This window comes from Lates calcarifer, linkage group LG7_2 (assembly GCF_001640805.2).
Source record: "Lates calcarifer isolate ASB-BC8 linkage group LG7_2, TLL_Latcal_v3, whole genome shotgun sequence".
NCBI lineage: Eukaryota > Metazoa > Chordata > Actinopteri > Centropomidae > Lates > Lates calcarifer.
The window spans coordinates 12089956-12115527 of NC_066854.1; the positions used below are offsets into that span (position 1 = coordinate 12089956).

Consider the following 25572-nt stretch of genomic DNA (forward strand, 5'->3'; position numbering starts at 1 on the left):
CCAACCCCTGCAACCCCCCCCCCCCCAATCTTTGCAGAAGCAAATTGCTGTTTTTACACTTTAATTCTTGTAAATGAGATAAAACTGTGTTAATTAAAAGGGAACACACATTAGGCATGTTGAGACGATTACTAATATAATTTGGTGTGACCTGTGATGGGACCAAGCTGGACCGGGTCTTCTCCGGTCTGAGTCGAGCCATTCAGTGCAGCTCCTCCTCCAGCTCATCTTGTCAACGATACTCGAGAATCTTTAGATTTAAGGGCACAGAAAGTGCTGCAGTCTGCTGTTCATGCTCCAAAAACAGTCACAAAACAGCAAGAACAGACAACAACATTTTGATTTGATTTGCTGTTAAAACTGATAAAACATCTTCCCTGGATGGAGTCTATGAGTAGAATATGTATTTGTCACCTTGCTTCAGTGTGTGTACACTTTGGATGATTCTTCACTTATAAGTACAGACCAGTTTCTAAGGTACAAGAGGGAGCTGTAATTATGGGAACATCAATTCAGCCCAGAGAACACCTGAAGAACTGTTTTCATTGCTAGAGTGTACTGGAGATATGAAGGAGGCCGTTAAGTGGACAAGAGAGAGATTTCTAATGGGTGTGAGTGGGCAGGAGGAAAAAGTGTGAGTGTGTTTGTGTGTTGTGTCTCTTCTGGTATAGTAATATACAAATGTGCGTATGCCCCCTTTTTGCCTTTTGTTTCCTGTTCTTTCATCTGTGTTTGAGCGCGATTTCTTTACTTATCATCTACACCCACACACTGTCCATAACCTATTGCTAATAATACAACTACTCCCAACACACACACACACACACACACACACACACAAACTGCCCTGGTGGGGAGAATGACTCTATAAATGCGAGTTTGAGTACAACGCCAAGAGGCATAGGTCAAGGGCAGAGAGGGATGGAAAAAGAGAGCGATAGACAGAGGGAGGAAAATAAGAGGAAGAGAATGAAATGTGAGAGAATGAGTGTGGGGGTGGGGGCAGTGAATATAAACCAGACAGAACATAAAAAGAAAGGAAAATGTGAGGATATGAAAAAAAACAAGAAGAGGTTGTTTCTAAGAAGACTGATGACTGAATTTCTTTATTATAGAAGAGTGAATTTTTCTTTTTTTCACCTTTCCTCCTATAATGTGTTTGTATTGTTGATGTGTATCAATTTTTTCTAGGTCTACTTTTTTCTTTCTTTCTTTCTGTCTCACTGCCGGTACTAATGCATTTTAGAGGCAGGGTGGGGGACTTCTACATGGCAGCCATCATTGTAATAATGCTTGATCGATGCAGGAAGAGAGTTTCCTGCCACAGCAACCAGGACAGTAACAGTGCGGGAAAGATTCATGATGTCATTTGTACACGATGCTGCAAAACATAAAGAAGAAAAGAAGGCTGTCTCTACTTTGCTTACTTATTGTCTCTGTCCTTTCCCCTCTCCTGTCTTTACCAATTCCTCTAACACTTTCTCATAATTACTTACTTCAGTGGACTTTTTCTCAATTTTCAAATAATACCATTGTGCTGCACACTATGCTAAATCAAGTGTTGCTGAAAAATTAGTCCAGATTAGCTGATCTTAAATCTGTTATGACACCTCTAATAAGCTGTGTGCATGTGAAGGTCATTTGCAATATCCAAGTTAAATTGAAGAAATTGATCAGCTTCAAGTTAAGAGCAGTGAGCCCTGTGGAAAATATTGAGGTAAAAATACACCAGAGGAATAATGGGAAAATGAAAGTTCAGCACAAACATAAAATTAAAGTGAACAGACTGCATCCTCAGTAGCATTTGTTTAAATCAGACATCTGGGGCAATGATGTATTTGTGTACCTGGGGATTTTCTGCAGTTACATAACAAAAGACTGCCATACTGACAGTGATACAATACAGTCAGTTAATAACATACCTGAAAACAAGCACAAACATGTATTTATACTCTTTATGTTGATGTAAAAAAGACTGAGTCTAGTAAAATAAAGATTAAATAACTAACCTTATTCTACATACAGTCATCTGCCACAGGGCCTGTAAACACTGTATACATTTACATTACATTTATTTAATCTATTTTAGATAACCTAGATAGATATGATCACTGCTAATCAACATTTACTATCATATTATGTTACACAGACAGAACACAAGTTCTGGTGTTATTCTGTACTTCACAGTGGCCTAATTACTGAAAAGTTTGTCCTACACCTGGCTAACTGTGATTCCTATGCTGCCAATTTACGTCTATTTAAATACCCTGTTATATGGCTGTTAATAATATTCCCTAAATCATTTCAAAGATATTGAGGTAGAGGTAGTTTATCTCTAGTCTGTTTTCATATCCATATTGAGGAGCTCTAATATGTATCACAAGTTGAGTGTGGCTGCATTTTGTTCCCAGGACTTTTTTTAAATTAACACTTCCTAAACTAGGTAAAACAGTTTTTTTAATGTATGCTGCTTCCTCTGCCTGAAACCAACGGCAGTTTGATCTGCATCTGCAAAATGTTGTCTTTCTGAATTTGAATCATTTCTCAAGAAACTGTGTGCTCTCATATCTGACTGCTGATGTTTTGGGGTATTTCAGAATTCCCCTTCACTCTTGGCTGCTGTGGAGGCCCACAAAAGAGACTCACGCTGTATTTAGCCTGCAGCATTTTCCAATGTGAAGTAACTGCTAGCTTGTAATCCTAGACTTGTCAGCAGTGATAAAGAACAACCTCTTGGGTATTAACTGTTATCTTCACATTTAACGCAGGGCTGGTTTGTGATTACTCAAGAGATGTCTCTCTATACTCCGAGCTACTCCAAGGTTATTTTGGCTAGTGAAGAACAGCTTCTCTAGTATGGGGATTGGCCCCTTTGACCTTTTCATTGAACAAGTAAATTGACCTCATATCACCTCCTGTGGTTGTTGCTCTCAGCATAGGTTTAGCTGTCTGAAAGCTGATGTGTCTGCTTTTGCTTTTTTGAGACTTATAGACTGCAGAGAGCTAACTCAGCTTAGCAGTAATGTAACATGTTCAATCTCAATTTAGAATCAATGGACATTATGATTTCATCTTAGTAGATTGAGTTAAACTATTGATAATTGTATGTGTGTGTTTCAGACAGGGAAACCACCCGTGGAGGATCTGTTCTCAGACCTGTGTGATGGACGACGCCTGCTGGAGCTGCTGGAGGGGCTGTCAGGACATGAGCTGGTATAAATACACACATACACACACACACACACATGCATACACACATACACATACCCGATGCCATAGTTATGCCAGCATTTTAAATCAGTGTTGCTCTCAGTCAAAGGATAGTGTGTAGAAAAAGAAGATCCAGTAACTATGGTTGGCATTTTAACATTTGCCCTTAAGAGTAACAGACCTTCCTTATGAATGTGCTGTAGCAGTCATAGAGGCAAGATTAGGCCTGATAGGTACATAGTATCATTTTTAAACTATATTTTGGAGATGATGGAAGCCGACATTGTCAAACTAATATAACACCATGCAGCAGCTTTGTCTTTTGACTGTGCCATGTCACTTACATACTGTAAAAACAGCTGGTGGTTGGGTCAAATGCGGCGGTTGGGTCAAAGGCTACCAAAATGTGTACAGGGAGTACAAACAAATGAACACAGGCATAGGCAGACAACAGAACAATACAGGCTACGATCCACGATTAACATGAAAAATTACAGAGTGCATTTCACAAGTGTATATTGAGAGGCAAAATGAATGTGAAAACTATATAGGTAGTTAAAATCTTTTCTGGTAAATTCTCCCCTTTTTTGTAACACAAGCTCAGTTTGTTTGTCCAGTTGACAATCAGGTCCCAAGTCACATCAGTACAAATGCAGCAAAGAACAGGAAACAAAAGGCAAATGCAATTGCCTATATGGTTGTTAAGGTTAGAGGACTTTAAAAATAAGCCAGAGCTACTTGAAATGAGCTCTCCTTTATTTTTTTTCCCTCAACTTTGTCTGTTACACAGTCCTTTGTTTTACATTGTTGTCAAATCTGCAAGCACTGCAGTGCATGCAGGTCTGAATGACAAGTAAAGCCATATCCAGTCTGCCCCTCAGATTGACTTCAGTAGTTGATGCTGCTCTTCACTTCCTCCACATCCACTTCCTCTGCATCCTCTGCTGCAACTTCTGAGGTCATTAATTGATTAACTGTTGGAATAGGTAACTGACAGTACTGAATAAATATGGGAATGGCTAAATGTAGAAGATAAACAGATTAAATAGTTAACTAAAAGTAATCAATTTAATAGTAATCAGTTAATAGTTTGCCAAAAGCCTCTGCTACTCCAAGTGGTAGTAATATGGGAGTAGTGCAGACTTGAGCAAACCAACCAAAACACTGACAGTTTAATCGTATGAAACAAGTAGTATAACAACATATAGGTGGTTTGTGTTTTAATGTCATTCATCCCCAGACATCATCTGATCAACAGCTCTTATGTGAACGTGCAGTGGTTAACAGCTGCCGCCCACCATGATATGGTGTGTTACTTTCACTTGAGTGAATGAATTAGCTAGCTAACATTAATCTATCCATTCAATACCATCTCTGAAGTTGAGATGCTTTTATTTCAGTTCATTTTGTGTAAATATATTTTTATTTTCATTGTTAGATTATCGTAGTGGAGGCAGGTTGCTCCACAGCACTATCTGTGCTGATCGTACAGTCATAACTCCACATAACAGTAGATAACAGTTCATTCAGTGTGTTAATTATATTCCTTATTAGTGACATAGCAATCATCATATGGTGTTTTCCCCCATGATTGATTCTGGCAAGTTGTAACCATGCAAAATTTCACATCCCTGTCTTCTATCCCACATGGTGCACACAGCATTAACCTCAGGTTAAACTAAAAATAATCACATTCCTAACCTTAATGCTAAAATTAGCATTTGAGGAAATGAAAACGGGGGGGCTAACTGCAAAGATTTAAAACTTAAATGAGAACAAACACACACCAGCGCATCCCACAGTGTTAATAAAACTTTTACACCCACCTTGTTTTTTATTTTCCCCTCTAGCTCTCTTCACTTCCTCCACCTTGTCCTTTTGTTGGAATCTGCTCCTCTCTCTTCCTCTATCTTTTCTCATTCTCTTTATCTCATTTTTTATTCCCTTTGTCTCTCTCAGTCTTTCTCTTCATCTTTCTACCTCCTTTCCTCCTCCCCTTTTCTCCCATTTCTCTGTCTCTCCCTGTTTTTATCTCATGGAGAGACATTATCATCTTTGTCCTTTGTTTGGGACTATCACCCTTATTGTACTGGCACACACACACACACCCCCACAATCACAAACACACACTTTTATTGTAATGTGGCTGTTTGTAGCGCTCATGGATGCCCCTGTGCAAGGTCTGTTTATGCCTCAATAATCTCCTCTGTCTGGTGTGTGTGTGCGTGTGTGCACGTGTGTATTTAGGTGAGGTTGGAGAGAGGATTCACGCGCGTTCACTCACTCAACAATGTCAACCGTGCTCTGCAGATCTTGCAGAAGAACAATGTGAGTATACACACACACACACACACACGATTGTTCCTTTATCCTGATGTGAGTATGCATGAAAGTTTAGTATAATATGGATTTGACTGTATTAATATACATTGAATAAATCACCGGTTAAACTCAGCAAACTGTGAATTGCTTAAATTAAAATGCCTTTCAGGTTTCTCTCTATCTCCTCTCTGACTTGGTTTTCATATACATTGAACCTTGTTTCCTTCAAGATACCTTTACTTTCCAATCTGAGAAAAACATGTTTTTTTTATCCCCTCTTGTATGTTATTGTTGCTTTTCTGTATACATATTTTTGGCTGGCTCTTTTCTCCTTCTGCAATCTTTCTTTTCTCTTTCCTCCCCTTTGTGCTTGTTCTTCTTCTCTCATACTCTTGCCCAGCCTTGCTTTCTCCTCTAATGTATCCTTTCTTATAGATAGAAAGAAAGAAGATAGATTTATATATATGGTTTACTTGACACAGTGCGTTTTGAAATATGCTTTTGCAGTGACAATAATATTAAGACTGACAGATAAGTTGTTTCTTTGTCCTCCAAGAATTGGCATTTTGGGAATATACTTAGCTTAATTTAGCAGGGGAAAGCTAGTTAAACAGCTACTAACAAAATAAGTGTATTAGCACGTCTGAAGCTAACTAATTGACAGGCTATATCTGGTGGCAAGTGTAAAAAACAACTTGCAGTTTTTCAGTGGCTTTTCTGTTGGAGTATTTCACAGATTTTTTTTCAACCTTTGGACTGAGGCTAGCTAGGCTAGGCTAGCTGTGTCCTCTGGTTGCAGTATTTGTGTTAAGCTAAGCTAGGTTTACTTTGTATTTAATGGACAGGTATGACAGTGGTATTGAGTGGTATCAATCTTATCATCTAACTTTTGGAAAGGATGTAAATATGTGTATTTCTCAAAATGTTGAGTTACTTGTTTTATAGTATCTGTCCCCAACCTGAGAGCAGAGACCAGACAAGAATGGTCATCATGATTTATTTATGGATTGCAGACCTAAAAACATCCAAGGGTTAACGTGTTGAAGTGGAAACGCCTTTTTCAACGTGGGCTCTAGATGTTAAAAAAAAACACAAGACATAAGATTAAATCCAGAATTACATCAGTACATCAGTTCACAGTCCTGACCTCTGTAAGAGCCTCTCATTTGAAACAACTGCATGTGTAACAGAAGGCTGCTCTACAACATAACACCAGTGTGAGAAAAGGAGCTTCTGACAAACATCATTTACTTGAAACGCTTTACTAACCTGTTCCAGGTTACAGTGGTAATGTGACAGATGTATCACTTGAAATTTGTTGTAAAAAAGTGACTTTAAGTTTCACACAGAGGTTAACAAAACAGCTTCACAATTCTTCTGTCAGCTGAAATGATGATGCTTTCAGATGACTATTTTTATTTTCTCAGCCATGTAAGAGTCTCAGATATGCACATTACTGTTACATACATGATAACGACCAAAGGCTACATGTCTTGTGCAGAAGAAGACATGGACATAAGGAGCAGTATTGTTCTTGAATTGCTGCACAGAGCCAGTAAGCTCGAGGGCTAAAGCATTATTACAGCATGTACAGCATTATAAATAAGAGTGTAATTAGAGTACTTTGACTGAGTGGATGTTTAGTTCTTAACATTTTAAGCCTTTAATTTAAGTTTTTAACTGTGTAGATAACGAGTATTACTCTCACTAGAGCCCCATGCAAACCGCCTCAAAGTCTAAAGATTGATAGGCCTGCTGTGCCTGTTATGCTGTGTTATGTCTGCTGGCGAATGGTCATTTATTCATGACTTATGTCCACATTAAAGCCAGAATTCTACCTCTCCAGGCTGAGCTACGTTTACATGGTGGTTTCCTCTATGCTTGTATGAAGTACATTTACATTTGTTTTCATCTCCTTTCGGAAACCAAGTCTTGACAGGAGCTGAATGAACCAATCAAACAAGTAGACACTGCTTCATTTTCAGGGGTCACAAACCAAAAAGTTTGGGAACCTCTGAGTTAGACTATGTAAAAAGACCTGCTTGGAATTTATAAAATAAACCCTATAATGAGATCTGTCTGTCTGCATGTCCCTCCCACAGGTTGAATTGGTGAATATCGGAGCGGCAGACATCGTTGATGGGAATCACAAACTGATTCTCGGGCTCATCTGGAGCATCATTCTCCACTGGCAGGTGTGTGTGCACATTTGTCACTGTGAGTGTGTTTGAATATGTCAGCATGCTGCGCTGTGCTGCCATTTATGAGGCATTGAGAGGTTTCATATTCTGTTAATGCCTCCAGTATTAAGTTTTACATTTTTTGCAGCTGTAGCAATTTTTTGTCACATTTCATGGATCTGTTTCTTTCATTTACCTCGACCTTGATGAGTATTTACTCATCCAACTGCACTGAGTCAAACAAAACCCTGTTAAAACAGAAAGTAGACCTGTGTACTCTCCTCAAGCTCTAAATTGTATGTATATCTATTTCAGTGTATAATTACATTATATTCAATTAAACCCATTTAGAAGGCCACACAAAGTTTTACAGTGAGAATAAACATGCATGCAGTGAGTCAACACTGTGCAGTCATGCTGGTGAGATGATCAAACATTCAGTTTTTATCCCAGGAAGCATTTCAACACCAGTGAAAATAGCCTTTTCTCCATGATGCACAAATTGGATCAGCTACATATACACTGTTCCTGTCTATCACTTAAGAACGTGTTCACATACAGTTACACAAACACAAATTATTCCTCTGTGCCCACCTGAATTTTTTCCCAGTGATATTTTGCAGTGTATAATGTTTGCTGGATTGTAGCTGTCAAGGTAACAGTCACATTCCTCAGAACTCAAAGCAGCAATGATGGAGGGCAGTGAGAAAAAAAAAGAAAAGTGAAAAGTTTCTCTGTGATGCAGAAATACACACTGACGTTTTAGCTTTAAAACCTGCTTATACGCAGCTATGTTCTTATATCATACCACAAAATAATGTATACAATAATAAAACAGTAGTTGATTCACAGAAAGAGGAAAAGGGGAGTTTCAGACTCAACCTTGGAACAGTTAAGTTTTTTTGATTTGAGAGATCTACTCATCCATTGCACAGAGGCAGTTGTGAACTATGTCATACATATTAAGAGAGATACAGTTGTGTGCCATCAGCATAACAATGATGAGAAATACTGCTCTTAGGGTCTGAGTGTCTCTATATAAGGTTATGATAGTTAATGTGTTGAATTTACTTTCCTTTTACTTTGTTCTTCTGGAAACTTGTAAGAAAAGTAAATGGCTGAATCAAAATAATTTGATAAAGATGGGAATGCACTCATAGGTTAAATAATTGTATTGTAAGGTAAAGTATTGCTGCACACATTTCATTGGTAATTGGAAAGTTATTTGTAATTGCATGCTTGTATTTTTTGTGCTTGCGGTTTAAAACTTAAAGCTTTTTTGTGGCCAAGTTGTTGCATGTCCACAGAGAACACATCAGGACAGGACCGGACCAGGATCTGAGCCTAGTGGCATTAATTTAAAGTGCAAATGAAGGAATATAATCCTTATGGAGACTCAGAATGTTTGGTTGGATCAGATATAAATAACTCATATGTGATTCCAGACATGCCCACCCACCTCCTGAGCCTATTCACTGATCCTGTGATCAATATTGTCAAATGCAGCATATCAAGCAGAGGCAGCACAGAACATTTTTCGGAGTCTACTCGCATTAGTCGCATAGTTTGTGATGGCAGTTGCTTTCTTACAGGGGAGTGAACAGAACTGCCCCTTTTTACCTTAAAGTAAGCAGTCGTAATGCAGCGATGAACATGATTTTAGTCATTCTTTAAAACACTCCAGTTTTGGATGATATCTACCTCTTGCTCCAACGTGGTTTGAATGTACTCATTGTCCCTTTGGAAAAAATCCTCTGCCAAGTGAATGTAAAAATGTGATGTGTGCTTTCCTTGGAAACTAGATGGAGATTTATGAAATAAAATAGCTCTCCTTTATTTTTTTGCATTACCTTGTGAGACACTAATGTGTCCAGCAACAGCACCTAAAAATCAAGCATTTTAGGTATGCATATTTTCTGTTTTGAGTGTACATAATTTTGCCAGTCCCTAGTATAAATTTGGGAAATAAAAAATCAACAATCTCAGCGATTTACCATTCATATTACAAACTTAGGCCATCATTTTAAATCTAAATTGATTACCCTACAGCTGTTACTTCTCAAGGCTGAATCTCTGTTTCATCCCTTTTTCATCTGCCTCCTCTAAAAGTTTTTATTTTGTATTATGTAGTTGTGGGCCTCATATTTAATCCATTTACTCCACCATCTTGAATATTCTAGTTCTTGATTTGTGATTCTATAAGTTATTTTTTCTGTCTCTAAAGTTTTGTTCTCTTTTGATGTCAAGTTTTAAAATAATGGTGTAGTTTTTAACCAGTTCATTGTTGTTTGTTTTATAGCTGCAATGTGCACTGTATCTGAACTAGGTATCTGTCTACTTCTAAAGTAATCTCAAATGGTGATATATCCATAATAATATATGTAAGGTTCAAATATCTGTTTTATTTAAAAGATTCTCAGAAAAGTGATTAATTACTAGAATATGTGTAGAACTGGGCAGAATAAGAAGATATGTGAGTGGTTTGATTTGCCACATTTACCATAACAGTCTAATATACTGTGTGTAAAGTAGTATAGTTTATTGGGTTTATATTTATTGCTAATTTTGACCAGAAAACACAAGCACACACAGGTCAGGAATCCAACATTGTAACTTAACAGAAAAGTACATCCACCAGCCACATTACTGCGAGTGCAAACACAGGTTACTCCAAGTTTCCTTTAATGTTTAGGTTTTTTTGTCTTTCATATTGTCTCGTTCTCTCTTGGCCTTTTTTCCCCGCTGCATTTCATCTTTCTGCCAACTGATATTAAGTCTTCACTACTGGCTACTTCTCCCCTTAAGCTGTATTTAAGGTTCAAAATCCATTCCATGACGGACTCAGTGTTTAAAGCCAAGATCACATCAAGTCAGGGCTTTTAATAGCTTACATTACAATACATTTTAATTGTATTTCAGTCCAATGTCTCAATCACACTAGTTTTGGCATAAACTTAATGACATGATTAATAGCAAAACACAGTTCTATAATGAGGTACTTTTGTTAGTTGAGTGTGTATGATTGTGGGTAGCATTTGAGTGTGTGTTTGTGTATATAGTGTGTGAATATGGCTGTCAAAGGCTGCTACGCCCTGGAGGTTATCATTTGCTTGTGTGTGGGCATGTATGCCAGTCTGTGAGTGCTTCCCTGTGCATGTGTGTGTGTGTGTGTGCGTGCTTATCTCTGTCTGTGTGTAGGTGTGTCATTGTGAGTGTGTGTATACAACAAGTCTTTGTCAAAGCACCTCTCCAATTAAATTGGAAATGCATGTGGTGACCTACTCTCAAATGAGTCCTTTTTTTACCCAGCAGGCCATATTCTATGAGGAATGCCTGCCTGTTTGTGTGTGTGTGTGTGTGTGTGTGTGTGTGTACACATGTGTACATGCATGCATGTGTGTGTTTGTGCACGTGCATGCACGTGAGAGAGATGTTTATGAATCCCCTTGCTGGGAATTCACCTCAATATCAAATTAGTCTGAACTCCTATAGGTTTAGCTGCACCATGTGTTTAAGTGTGTATCTGTGAGCATGTAACAGTGCAGTGTCATAGTGTGTGTGTCCTTGTATGACCAGCCAAGTTTGAGTTATACACAATGGTTAGAATGAGGTTTAGGTGAGGGGTAGGGTCTAGGATTAGGCATTTAGTAGTGATGGTTGGGGTCAATGAGTGTCCTCACAAAGAGTAGTTGTTTTGGTGCTTTTGTGACTGGATTTAAGGCTAACAACTAGATTTCTTTTCTCATTCCTTCTTCCACTCATCTGTCCAGCCCCTGCTTAGAGCTCTGCTAATGCTCATTGCATTGCCTCACTGCATCAGTGTGTGTCTGTGCATGTGTGTGTTTGTGTCAAAGTGCAGAAAGCAAGTGTGAGGAGGGGGAGAGTTGAGTGTTATAAGAAGAGGGGAGCATGAACCACGTTCTGTGTGCATGTGTGTGTCTACATGCATATGTCTGTGTGTGTGTGTGTGTGTGTGTGTGTGTGTGTGTGTGTGTGCACATGTGGCTGATAGAAAGGTGAGGGAAAGATATGCATAAGTAATGCACAACTGGGCAGTGTAAAATAAAACGTCTCGCTCTCTCTTTCCTCCCAAGCCCTGAACAAGTGCTCTAAAACTGTCACTCACAACTGCCAAAAAGCCAGTCTGTGAGGGTGCAACCAAAACCACACACTGGCTTTGTGTATGGATACGTGTGTACACAAGTGTTCTTTGAGTGTGTTCTGTGCACTTTCACTGAGTGTGTGCTACAGTGTGGAGATATGTGTGGGTATGCAAAGAATCCAATGACAGACCATGTCAAAACTTTTTGCTAGAAAGCAGCAGATATTTTTAAATGTCTCTTTATGGTAATGTTATGTTGCCAGGCATTGTATTTGCATTGATTTCAATATTTCTTGGTCTGCTTATCATGGTGGTGTTGTTTGTGTTTGTGTACGGGAAAGCAGTGACTGGTAACTGTTAACAGTAACTGACTGCTACCTATACACATGCCCTCTCTCTCTTCTCGTGGATATTGGGTCTAAATAGGCATTTTCAGTCAGTCAGTGCAGTTTGCTGCCCAACTCTCCCATTTAAGTTGACTAAAAATCCATTGCTTGTGCATGCTGTATAACTAAAAAATGCTGAATTACAAACATAAAAACTCTTGTTGCTTCAAATATGTGCACATGCTGTTTTACACATTAACAGGACGCACCAGTAATAATAGTATCAGTGACTCTACCACTGCTCCTCCATCTGCTCTTCCTATCCACACGTTGCAAGGCACTGAACCCCAAATCGACTCCCGATGGTCAGGCCAACACCTTGCATGGTAGCTTGCTGCCAGTAGTGTGTGCGTGTGTGTGTTTGTGTGTGTGAGTGAATGGGTTAATTAGAGGCAAAATTGTGACGCGCTCTAAAAGTGCTGTATAAATGCCGCCATTTGATACAAGGGTTTAATACTACAAGTGTTTATTGTCATAATGTGCAAAGTCTGTGTTGGCTTGGTGTAAGTCTTTTTAAGTATTTTGTTCTCTTGCAGTGTCACTGTCGTTTTTTTTTACAGTTGAACATTTTTGCATCAATTTTATTTAAATCTCTGTAATTAGGCGCTGTATTGTCAAATCAGAAAAGAGGTGAAAGAGTAAAGAAACACCGCAGGCTTTTACCCTTTCCATTTCTGACACATAATGAGCTGTTCTGTAGCATCAGTCTCAAGTGCGTTTTTTATACACAACATCAAAGCCTCAAGAGCTGGATTTCCTGTAGAACCCTCAAACTTCATGTGTCTAATAAATCATTATTGTGTCCTGTTGTTTATCTCCAGAACCTTTGATTTTGAGGTGTGATGAACACTGCATTGTCTATGGGCCACAAGTTTGGCTTTAGATTATCACACTTTAGTGCATAAATTCATATCTGTATCCAATTAGTTTGCTACAGCTCTATATATGTGTGCATCGGCTATAATTTGTATTTGTGTGTGTGCAGGTAAAGGATGTGATGAAGGATGTGATGGCGGGCCTACAGCAGACTAACAGTGAGAAGATTCTGCTGAGTTGGGTTCGTCAGAACACACGCCAATATCCTCAGGTATGTTCCTTTACTTCTCTCAGTCTGTCCTCAGTCCACTGACACACTGGATCTACTGTTACAGCAGCTTTCCCCTAAAGCAGTCTCTGCAATGTATTTTCAGGAAACTAATCCTGTGAAGACACAAAACGAGTAGCCTTATTAGCTGACCATGTAAATGTAGAGTAAGTAGTAAGTCTGGTTCCATTTTAAAGCAATAGCTTCAACAGAACTTTTGATATACCTTTATATATGAAAGTCATTTTGCTTTTTATCTTTAGTGGTATTGAAGGGCTTACTCTTGCCAAAAACCCCTGTAATTATTTTTCTCTAGTTGTCTGCCCGTCTGTCTGACTGGATATCTCAAACCCCTCTTGAACAGATTTTTGTGAAATTCACTGGACAGATAGGCTGTCCAGGCAAGTGAATAATGGATTAGGGTTTGGTGGTGATCCAGATCTGGGATTAGTGGCATCTGATGATTATCATTTTATAGCCCTAAGTATGAAACTGAGAGATCGAGTGCCTTTGTTCCTAAAAAAAATATGTTTTTCCAGGTGAACAAAAGCCAATTAACTTGAAATTTCAGTGGAAGGGATGATTTGAATCTCTTCAGAGTTCTGAGTAGTCATTGCACATGTATGTGTATATGTATGTGTACATCTAGTGCCATCTAGTCTTTTCTTAATTTTATTTTGTTTCTTCTGGCTTGGATTGTTCTCTACTGTATTGAAGCCTTGAAGCAAAACTGCTAAGAGCACTCACAACACAGCATATGCTGCTTTTTGGATAACATATGGCATTTAATAGCTGCTTTTACCCAAATCACCATAAATTTTCTCAGGTGTACACCTTCAAAGTGTGGTCTTTATTTTCTTATCTGGGAGAACTAGTAACCAAAGGGGTGAGGTTTAGCAAACAGCCAGTTGACTTTTCAGTACTTTCCTGAGTTTATTTGAAGTCTGAAACCATCTGATCCTTACCAGGTTCTAAAATTATTTAAGTCTAACCCCAGGTGTAAACATACAACAGATTCCACTGTGTCATTATTTATTAAACAAAAATGAAGCCAAAATGGAGATGCCATGTCTGAAAAACATGATTCAGTAGCTTGTAGAACCACCTTTTACAGCAATAATTTGAAGTAATGGTTTTTTGTATGACTCAATCAGTCTCTCACATCATTGTGGGGGAATTTTGGCTCACTCTTCTTTACACCATTGTTTCAACTTGACTGGGCCATTGCAACACCTTGATTTTTTTTCTTTTTCTGCCATTCTATTGTGGATTTGCCGGTATACATGACCCAGCCAAGCTTTAGCTGTCAGACTCTTTTTTTGCTATTTCTCTAAACCTTGAGGTGAATTTGCTGGAAGATTGGCAACTGTCTTGAGTGTTTTCTACCTGTGAATCTTTCTCACTGTAGAATGATGGAGTTCAAATTGTTTGGAAATGGCCTTGTAACCAGTGCCTAGATTGATGGGCAGCAACAGTTGCTTCTCTTCTTCTGCATTAACACACACCTGAATGCTCCAGAGCAGCAAACTGCCAAAACCGCTGCTTTTATACAGGTGGTCACACTTGATCATCTGATGATCATCTAATCAAGGGCATTTGATCAGCAGCATCTGGCCGCTACTTACCCTCTTAATTCCTATGGAAGCAGTAAGGGTGTACTTACTTCTTCACACACTGCTTCTGCATTGTGGCCTCATTTTAGTTAAATAAATAATGACATGGAATAATATGTCATGTGTTGTTGTTCATCTGAGGTTGTTTATTATTTACCTAATTTTAAGACCTGCTAAGGACCAGATGATTATTTATTATGTTCTGATGCGTAAAACCATAGAATTCAAACGGGCTGTACTTTATTTTTCACGACTATATTTTAGCCATAGTATTCTGTCATTCTATGTGGTAAAAGCCCCGAGTCACAATTTGAGTGAAAAAATGTCTTCAATCCAAGTACCTATAACAATGGTACCCAGTACTGGGGCGACAGCAGTGGGTGTCATACTGCATTCATAGGTTGGCCCTTTAATATCCATTATCCCTGTCCTCAGGTCAACGTGGTTAACTTCTCCAGCAGCTGGAATGATGGATTGGCCTTCAACGCCCTCATCCACAGCCACAGGTACAGTAGAACAACTTGTGTGTCTCTGTGTGAGTGCGTATGTGTTAGGAGAGAGAGAAATGGAAAGAAAATAAAGCAATAGACACAGAAGAGGAGTGGATAGATGGGGTAGTGTCAAAGGGGCACACAGGGATAAAGTATTGAATTTATTGAGCTGCCTAAATTATGTTCTTGTTCACACATTTTAATAGATATACTTGGAGGTGTAAAATTAGCCCATTAAACTAAGTGCTCAGAAAAAGAAACAAAAGAGAATGGAGAAAGAGATGGATTATGTCAGATAGTGCCAGCTAAGGCAAGCCCACTAGCTTTTAGAGATGCTCTGTTACGGGAAGCCAACAAAGAGAACGGCATTTAAACCTAATCAGCTGGTGAATGGACATGAAAAAAGATGCATATTCTAGTCAGTGAGTTGGGCTGCTTGTGTTGTTGGTAGTAATGCGTGAAAGAATCTACATTTTTTTCAGCATTTTCAGCATTACTATAAGTAAAATGGCCAAAGAGCCTCTTTGTTCACAGTAAGTCTTAGTAATCAATATACTTTAAAACTGAAAAACCTCAAATTCAAATTATATGACAGCATAAGTCATTAGTCAGAGCATAGTCAGCACACTGCTTTCTGATTCACCTTTATTCTCTACACTATCACACAGGTTCATTAATGACAGCTCAGCTGCTCTATATTTATAGTATAGCTAGCATAAACCCATCACCAGTGCTATGAAGCTGTAGTATATAGAAAAGCTGTATTAGGAATAGATAAATGAATGAATGAATCACTAAATGGATAATGGATGAAAGGCCAGAGGAGTAAATGGATGAATGGTTTTTTTGCACAGGTGATACAATGTTAATATGCCTTGGTGGGTATCCATAAGAGACCTGGACTCATGTAAATATGAATTAGCACTACTGTTAGCTGTATCTTTACTGGACTAGCGAGTGAGAGGCCACACACGCCAAAGCCATCACCCTGCAGATCATTTGCTCTGATGCTCCATGCCAACAACATTATGTTTACTGACAGTGGAAAAGCATTTGGCAAATTTTAAATCAAGTAGAATACAAGATTAACATGCCATTTTGCATCACAAGGGTCTACTTTCACTGAGGAAATGAAAGTGACGGACTAGAGAGTATGAACAGCTTAATATCACTGCATGGCAAATGAATACATGCTTGCTGACTTACAGTAGTTCTAAGTAGTTCTAAAAATAAATCTGGGTGCATCAGCTGAAGTGAGTTAATTACACTATATTTCATTTTTAATAAAATGAATCTATACGCCATATAAACAAAACAAAACAAAAAACATTGAACAGCCTTTTTATTACTGTAATATCAGCCCCCTTTAGAGAATACACATTGTGTCCTTACAGCCATCATATTTTCCATAGAGCACTGGAGATAGTGATCAACCAGGGGCATGATCTTGTGGTATTTCTGTATATCTGTATAAATTAAAATGTAGATATAGGAGCAGAATGATCCCTCTTGATTTTTCGTTTACCTCTGAAGACCTGAGCTTTTTGATTGGAGCTCAGTGGAGAAGAAGACGTCGGCGATCGACAGACTGGAACACGCCTTTAATAAGGCAGAACAACACCTGGGGATAGAGAGACTGCTGGACCCTGAGGGTAACTAACACACACACACACACACACACACGCACACACACACACACACACACTCCCATCGTATTTCACGCCTTCCAATCATGCACCTTAATGGGCCCAACAGAACATGATGTGTCATGCTGTGATTGGGTGCCATGGTGATAACTATCGTCACCTTGGTGGAAGGACGTGATCAGTGATGCACAAACTGACCAACAGGTTGGCAAACATGCTTTAATTTTTTGCAAAATAACAACAGACACCTCCTAACAAGTATATTCACCTAGAATGTGTTGACATTTATGGCATCCATCACTGCCAGGGTTGGTCCTGACCTAAGACCAGTTTACAGACTCTTAATCAAAACTGTCAGGCAAGGATAAAGTGAGTAAAGCTGACCTGGGTCAGAGTTTTTTGGTAATAAATGATGGTGGTGTTTTTGTGCAAACATAGCTCTAGATTTACAACACTTAACTGCCACCCATATGGCCTCTTAGAAGTGGTTTGAAAGATCGATAAAGAGCTGGGTGGAAGTAAAGTGGTCAGCCAGGATAAGGGAAAGGTCCATAGTCCTGCTTAAGAACATACAGTATTAGGGAAAATTTGGATATAAAGTGTAATCAAAATCCTTTTTGGCCCATTGGATTTTTTTTCTTTATTACAATTATATTTTTTAAAATGGTCTGTTCTCTCACTGCTTTAATCCTAAACCTAAATAATGAAAAAAAAACAAGAATGTAAAAGAAAATGGGAAGATGTTCATGCTAACCACCATTAGGTTTACGCATTTGTCTTAACCTATAAGCACTGTGTGCATGTCCAACTCTGTCTTTATATTACATTATTTTTGCCATATTTGATCCTGAACAGTGTCCCTAGGGGATTTGTACCAGAATATGTGAGTAACTGCTTTTTTGGTCATCATTACAAATTATTCAGCTTTTTAATTTCTTTAAATCCAGTTTTTCAAAATATATCCATCTACATGTATGACTGGGCTTTTTAGAGACACAGGACATTTTTTGGAATGGACTTGATTGTATATGAAATCAGAAATTGAGCAGTATTCCTCTTTAATCCCCCCGTTTGTGAGTGCTGTGTTCAGGCTTTGAGCCAGCGCGATAGGGAGCATTGTAATCCGTCGCAGCTTGCTAAAGCCTTGAAGTGACACATCACAGCAGAGGAATTTCCATTGATCTTACAATAAACAGTCACTAGTTTGGAGCAAGTGGGGTGAACATGTATTATGCTTATCAGTGCTCAAAACACTATTAACCACCCACCTGGGCTTTTTGAACATTTTCTTATGCTTTGAAAAGATTTCAGATTGTGTTTTTTTTTCTCTTTTTGTGGCTCATATCTCAGGGAAAAACAACTTGTCAGGATTTGGGAAGTTGGACACTTGTTTCACATTGTCTCTGATGTGAGCAGCAATTTTAATAGCAGGAATCAAGTGATGATGGATTCTTTAGACTTCAGCTATATTTCCTTGCAGTTTCTTAATTTCTTTATGTCTGTATCCTCCCTCTCTCAAATTGTCAGAAATGTATTTATAGCACTTTCCCAAACCCAAGTTACAAAGTGTTTTAAACAAGGCAGTAAATTAAAATAAAATAAAATCAATAAAATTATTAGATTTTTCATTCAAACAAATTAAAATGAACAAAATCAGTATAATATTTAAAAGGTGATACTGACTCAACTTTCTCACTTACTTGGGCAGGACATTGGCTCTGGGGCCCTGACTGCAAATGCTTTGTTCCCTCCAGATTTAAACCAGGCCATTGGAACAGATAAAAGACCTTACAATTAATTCTCAAACATACTGGGAACTAGTAATAGTGAATGTTCACACCACAAACAGTCCTGTGTTAAATCCACACAAGGTGCTGCATGTGTTGTTAAAGGTTCCAGTTAGACCTGAAATACAATCCAGGAGGTCCAGCTGGAGAAACAGGTAGCAGTTTATCAGACACTAAAACACTGCTCAGAGACAGGATTTTTCTACCCTGCAAAGTTATCATGGCAGTAACCATTTTACATTATGCCATATCAATCATAAGATAAACAGAAATACCAGATGACCTTTATTAAACCAGAGCTCTGTATGTGGGTACCCCCACTTAACAGATTCCACCATTCATCTGATCCAATGAGGCTGTTGTGTTTTGTCACACAGGGCTAAAGTTGATGTGAATCTGGCTTAAGGTGACTAAAACAGGTGTGATGTGGTCACACCTTTTGATTCTGGTTAAAAGTCTAGCAGCTGAGGTCTGCACAGTCTGTGGTGAAGATATATAAGAAAGCTGTTGCAACAAACGAGGCGAGAGGAGCTTTTAAAATGACAGTGATTGATTTAATGTTACATTACAAAACATCTGTTCAGATGTCTTCATCACCAACAGCTCCAATGCTCTGGTTTATTTATAACACCTGCATCAGTTTTGATATCACTCAGACAGACTGTGTTTGTGAATTTAAGGTGTGCAGAGGACACAGAACTGACCCTGCATGCTACAGTCAGCTGTTGCGTTCACTGCTGCTGGTTGACACGCATGCCAAAATGAAGCAGAACGTATTCCACAATTTATGCATTCAGTGCATTTTATTCATTTTAAAATGGAATATTGAAGAAAACTAATTTTCTTTCTTTAAGCATTTGAAGGTGATTTGATGATTCCATCAGTGCTCCTTTTCTCTTTTTCTTTCTGTATCTCTTCCCTTTGTTTATCCTGTCTTTGTCTGTTCCTCTCACCAGTATCTCTCTCTAATTCCTTTTTTACTCCTCTTTTTGTTCTCAATCCTTTGTGCACTTCTTTAGCCTGGCGTCAAAGCTGACATCCAGCTGCTGAGGTGCAGCTCAATCTCAAATTGTATCTCTTGGAAGCTGTATTTTTCGTGTAGCCCTTGAACACATCAGCAAACTGTGGAATATTGGTTAGACATGTTTTTGTTTAGCAAGCTGTTGTTTCTAAAGTTTTATCTGATGTAACATGGTTTGTAGAATCTCAGACAAGTCATGAATGGAATAATCTAGTTTGTTTTGTACAAGAACAGGATTTAATGAGTGAAATATTCCTGTCAAAACCAAATATTTTCTAGAGAATAATTTGAGAAGCTGTAATTCAAAATAATGACATGTTCACAGTGTATGTTTACAGATACAGATGTAATCACTGCAAGGCACACACATAACCACACACAAGCGGAAGCATATAGATGTCCTTGAAGCAGCACACAAGAAAAAAGTGCAAACACACACGTACATTATATGCTCATAAATACAGAGACTGTACACACAGTGACATTCCTGCACACACACAACAACGCATTAACATGCAGTACACTCGAGCATACACACAAAAGAAACCATCAGCAAACTTGGGTTTGAGTTTGGCAGAGCCTTTAAGTATGCAGACGTAGCAGAGCTGTGGCGAAAGGATTAAAATGGAGATCATGGGACAGAAAAACAGAGTGGACTGAACTAACTTGGACACACTCAAACGGCAGCATTATTTATGGAGCTGTTTTTCCTCCTCAGACAAATAATAAACCCCATATATAACAGTGATGCTTATAAATCAGTATTTCACAGCCAAAAATATGACTCCTACTCTGTCTTTATCTACATATCTCTCTTTGCACACACCGACTAATATAGATATAGATATCTCTCTCAGTGAGCATGCACAGCAAACACACTCACTCACTCTTTTTTTCTCTTCCTCTCTGCCGTTCATTATTCTTATATTCATGAGGTAGTCACACTCTGCACTTAACATACCCACAACCATCAGTTCATTAATACATTTTTTCTGTCTTTTTTCCCTCTCCTTTGCTCTCTAGCTCCTCTCCCTCGGCTCAATCCTTTCTCCTATCTTCTTTCTATCTGTGTCTCAGTCTCTTATGGTGCTCATTTATCTGACTGTGTCTCAGCCCAGCTGTGATCTGTCTCTGTTAGTTTTTGCCCTGGGCTGACTGGCTGGGCCACAGGCTCTTGGCCACCCATCTTGAAATCACTGCTCTGCTATATCTTTCATCCACCTGTTGGTAAAGTTTGCTTCGGACTTAGTTTAGCTGCAAGGTTCAAGGCACACACTGATGCTATGGGAAATAAAAAGCAGAGAGAGAGAAGAATGACTTAGATTTGACAGACAGTCTACTACATCATCCTGCAACCTATGAGGTGCCTTAAAAGCAGAGGTGGTCATTACATACTGTTTTCCCCATATGGATACACACATTTATGATTTTTAAGCTTCACCTGATTGGAATAACCTCCCCAAGCCTCTGAGATATATAACAGCTTCACAATCGATTAATCTGCAGGTTTTCTTCTTGATTAATCATTTATTCCTTCAGTGTATCCAGTGTCAGTCCTACCAGCATGTACACCACAGGTTGTTGATAACCACTGTCCATTTAAAATATTCAGGATTGTATCTTAAAATAGAGGAAATGGTTAGTGACATGACTAATGTAGCAGGTTTTCTAGTTATCAAAAACGTAGTTTACTGTCCCAGACCAGATAGTCAGACTTTGAAGACTTTAGTTTAGCATGTTAGCATGCAAACATTTGCTAATTACAAAGACAAAATGCAGCTGAGGCTGAAATAAACCAAATTGTGATGATGATTGTGATGACCAAAGTGATGGACCAACAGACATTACCATCCCTAAAGCCAAAATGACTTACCCAGTGGATGAAGTACCAGAAGTATTGCCAGTAATTTCCTGTCTGTTGATGCTGTTGAACTGACCAATCATTTCAATTCTATTGTTTTCATGAGTTCTTTGCCCTCATTTTATCAATCATGATGAGTCCTACTCAGCCTGTGAAAACAGTTGTATAATATCTCTTAAATTTTTTTCCTTCTCTCACTTCTACTCCTCAGATGTGGCAGTGCCTCACCCTGACAAGAAGAGTGTCATCATGTACGTGACGTCGCTCTTCCAGGTGCTTCCCCAAAGCATTTCCATGGAAGCCATCCAGGAGGTAGAGACGCTGCCGCGGGCGACTACGGCCAGCATCACCCGGATGACAACAGATGAGCACTACCAGATCCAGACCCAGCAGCGTTTCTCCCAACAGGTTAGACACACACATACAAACACAGCTGTCTGTTGTCAACAGTGTTGTTATTAATATGGCTGTCATGTGACACTTACGCTTCACTGCTGCTACTGCTACTACTATTACTACTACTACTACTTCTAGTAAGCTACCAGTTAAAGTCAATATGGCTCTGAACTGCTGTCATTCCAGTGAAGGAGACACACAGGTGGTTGGAGTCACTGTCTGTGCTTTCAGCAGCCGGTTAAAAAATGCTTCAGGTTGTGTGAGTGAAACTCAAGCTGTTAGCAGCTGGTAAATACAAGTTATGAAAGTTAGAATGTAACTATGGTTCTGTTGGTTCTTGGTGCTTACACATCTTGTTCCACATTATGACAATCACTCTAACAAACTGTTCTGACTTGGTTACATAATTTATTAATATAAAGATATACAGAAAGGTGGAGAGGGGGGCGATGAAGGGTGAGATGGAGCAGACAAATAAGGATTATATACACAAAGAAAAAAAAGCAGGGTAGGGTAAAAAGCATAATTATGCTGTCATGTCTGAAGAAAGCTGTAACAAACATTTAGCTATGTAGCTAACAGACGCTAATGACTGAATTATGAAAAGCCAACACTTTTTGCATTGAAGATTTTGTAAATTCACATTATTTCTTGGATTTTTGGGAGGATACTGAAAATAATTGGCTCAAGAAGTCATAGAGTCATAGATGCATGATGTCCTGTTACCATAGTTACCTGTCATTGCTGTTATTGTGGTAACATGTTGGACTGAGCTGCCTGTCAGTCATGGGAACTACAGTAGTTAACTAATCATAGTGGTATCTTTAGAGCAGTATTTGTAATAGTGTCCATGCTATGGGATGGAACTGTTACCATGACGGCTTAGTGCTGTAATGATAGAAAGATGCCATGATTTATTTCCCATGAGCCTTTGCTCTGCATGTATGTAGTCTTTAGAGCTGCTTTTTCACATTTACATTTCATCACTTTGTTGTTGAGGCAGCACCCACACTACATAATGATTTTCAATAGACTCTATGATATTGCATACTGTATTATACTATTATACAACTAAATGACTGCAGATGTTTGTACACAGCATATTAACAGCTCCAAAACAGGATTATCTAACTCATTTACAACATGTGTTTACATTCCTCCTAAGCATCATCGCCCCTGCCACCCTGCCATACATACATATATATATATATATATATATATATATATATATATATATATATATATATATATATAGGTGTGTGTGTGTGTGTGTGTATATATATATACACACACACATATATATCTATATATATCTCAGGGGAAGATTTGTAACTCCCTCTTTCCCTGTAGTTCTGCAAAATGAAAGTTAAGTGTTAACCAGCAGCCACACAGGCTCACAGGCATGATTAAAAAGATTAAGACTAACACTTGTTTGGATTCTACTTTTTAATGGTACATTTTGGACTATTGTCATTACAATATTCAGTAAATATTTCTGAACAAAGAACACAGGTTGTTGTTTTCCACAGTGCACAAAGCTATTAGCAAGAAGAAAAGCAAAACAAATATCATCCCCAAACAGCATTTTCCAGACTCTTTCTGAGCTCATCATCTGTGACAGCCAAAATTCTTGGCTGTTTTTTGATTTTCTCCCTGGTTTGCAGTAAATACATCAGAAGACACTGAACTTTTCACTCATCAAGAATTTAGCAAAGCATATTACACCAGCCTTCAGAAACTCCATGAGGTTACTGCAGACTCATGATAAATGGACTTGAAAAACACAGATAGCCCAGCAGCATCAAGGCTACAAACAACCAATAACACAGCAATCTGTAAAAGACTGTGGTTAGGACTTGTTCAGCTTAGGCTTTGTGCAAAACAGCTATGCTGCACCTAAATCTTATTATAATATGTACATCAGATTCTGGTGTTAACTTAATCTTAAGTCTGTGTTACTTGTCGTTACTAGATAACAGCACAACAACAGAACAAGTCTAGAAGGGTCATAAAGTGAGGAAAAATAAATACATGTCTAAAAATAGCTTATGTTAGCTAATGTAATGTAATGCCCCTGCCACTGTAGCAACATATCCACAGGTGGAAGTCGGACCAGTCCTGTGTGTACTACTGATTTAATGAAACACAATAAGTAAACAGTAACAGTATCATTTGAGCTTGACTCACGGAGCAGCCATCTTTGATTTAAAAGTTGGGGTTAGTGAGATTCTTCTGACTTCAGCGGCCATTCCAGCCTAAATTAGTGACTGGGAACACAGAAATTCTAACTTCCTACTTCAAATGGAACGCACCATATGTCTGCTCTTGCTGTATTAGCAAACCTAAGATTGGCAAGCAGCAGTGTGTCTTCTGGCATGACAAGTGAAAGCCCCAAAAGAACAAAACTGAAGTAATTACCCTCTTAAGATCTCATGTACACTAAGCAGAACAGTTTATGTTCCCAAACCTTATTTTTAAATGAAACTTCAATTCAGCATCTATCTAATCAGCACCCATCTGTCCATTCATCCACTCATCCATCCATTTTGTAGTCACATACTCAGGTTAGAGTCTCAGAGGCAGCATGGCAAACAGATGTTCTTTTCCCTCGCTAACTTCCTTCCAAGGGATCCCCAAAAGACCTGTCAGGCATGCTGGGAGATGTAGGGAGCAGCAGGCGTGTCTCATTCTTTCAGTCACCACTTGAAATTTGTGAGTGTCGGAATGAAAATTGACCACTAAATTGAGACAGAATCTCTGAATAAAAGTGCTGTAAAAAAAAAAAGAAAAAAGAAAAAAAAGACCGAATCTAAAGTCACAAATTAGATCTACCTGCTCTGACCTTTTGAGCTGAGTTAAACTGAGGTCGGTGTCATGCTGTCTCGCCAAAGCAGGATGGAGTGAGCTTCCTGGAGTAATGGCTGGTAATATTATTATCTCACTCAGTTTAATGGCCACTTCAACCCCCCCCCCACCCCCCCACCCCATCAGCTCTCTGTCTGAGAGCAGAGAGAAACTGCAGGATTTTTCTTTCTGGGAATCAGACAGAGACTGAGAGAGAAGAAAAGCAGAAAGAAAAGGCATTGATAGATTTAGAAGAAGGAAAAGAAAGGAAGTGGGGTAATATCATTATATATAAAGATGTACAGAAAGGTGGAAAAGAGTGCAATGACGGGTGAGATGGAGCAGACAAATAAGAAGTGCAAGGAACAAGTCATGGCAATAAAACGAGAGACAGAGAGGAAAGACAGGAGGGAAAAAAGAGTTACTGACAGCGGCCATTATCTGCCTCCTGCCCCATCTGTCATTAACAGCGGCACTGTCTTCACCTCCTCACATCAACACCATACTGCCACCACCTAGCACTCAGGGAGGAAGAGTGAATTTAGCTTTTCATGAAAATTAAATAGTAGGAAAAGTTACTAAATCCTAATTGACGAATGCTCAGAGGTAGTCACAGCTAACTTTTATGT

The 25572-nt window shown here is 38.7% G+C and overlaps 1 protein-coding gene across 7 annotated transcripts in view; it reads left to right on the forward strand.

The window, feature by feature from the left end:
* dmd (dystrophin) overlaps window positions 1-25572 on the forward strand; it is a 286719-nt gene that overhangs the window by 94545 nt on the left and 166602 nt on the right. For all 7 annotated transcript variants that reach the window (XM_018671655.2, XM_051065872.1, XM_051065871.1 and 4 more), the window contains exons 3-9: window positions 3121-3213; window positions 5458-5538; window positions 7635-7727; window positions 13186-13287; window positions 15333-15403; window positions 16922-17040; window positions 21915-22111. In XM_018671655.2, coding sequence (XP_018527171.1) covers window positions 3121-3213; window positions 5458-5538; window positions 7635-7727; window positions 13186-13287; window positions 15333-15403; window positions 16922-17040; window positions 21915-22111 — 756 coding nt within the window. The remainder of the gene's footprint in view (window positions 1-3120; window positions 3214-5457; window positions 5539-7634; window positions 7728-13185; window positions 13288-15332; window positions 15404-16921; window positions 17041-21914; window positions 22112-25572) is intronic.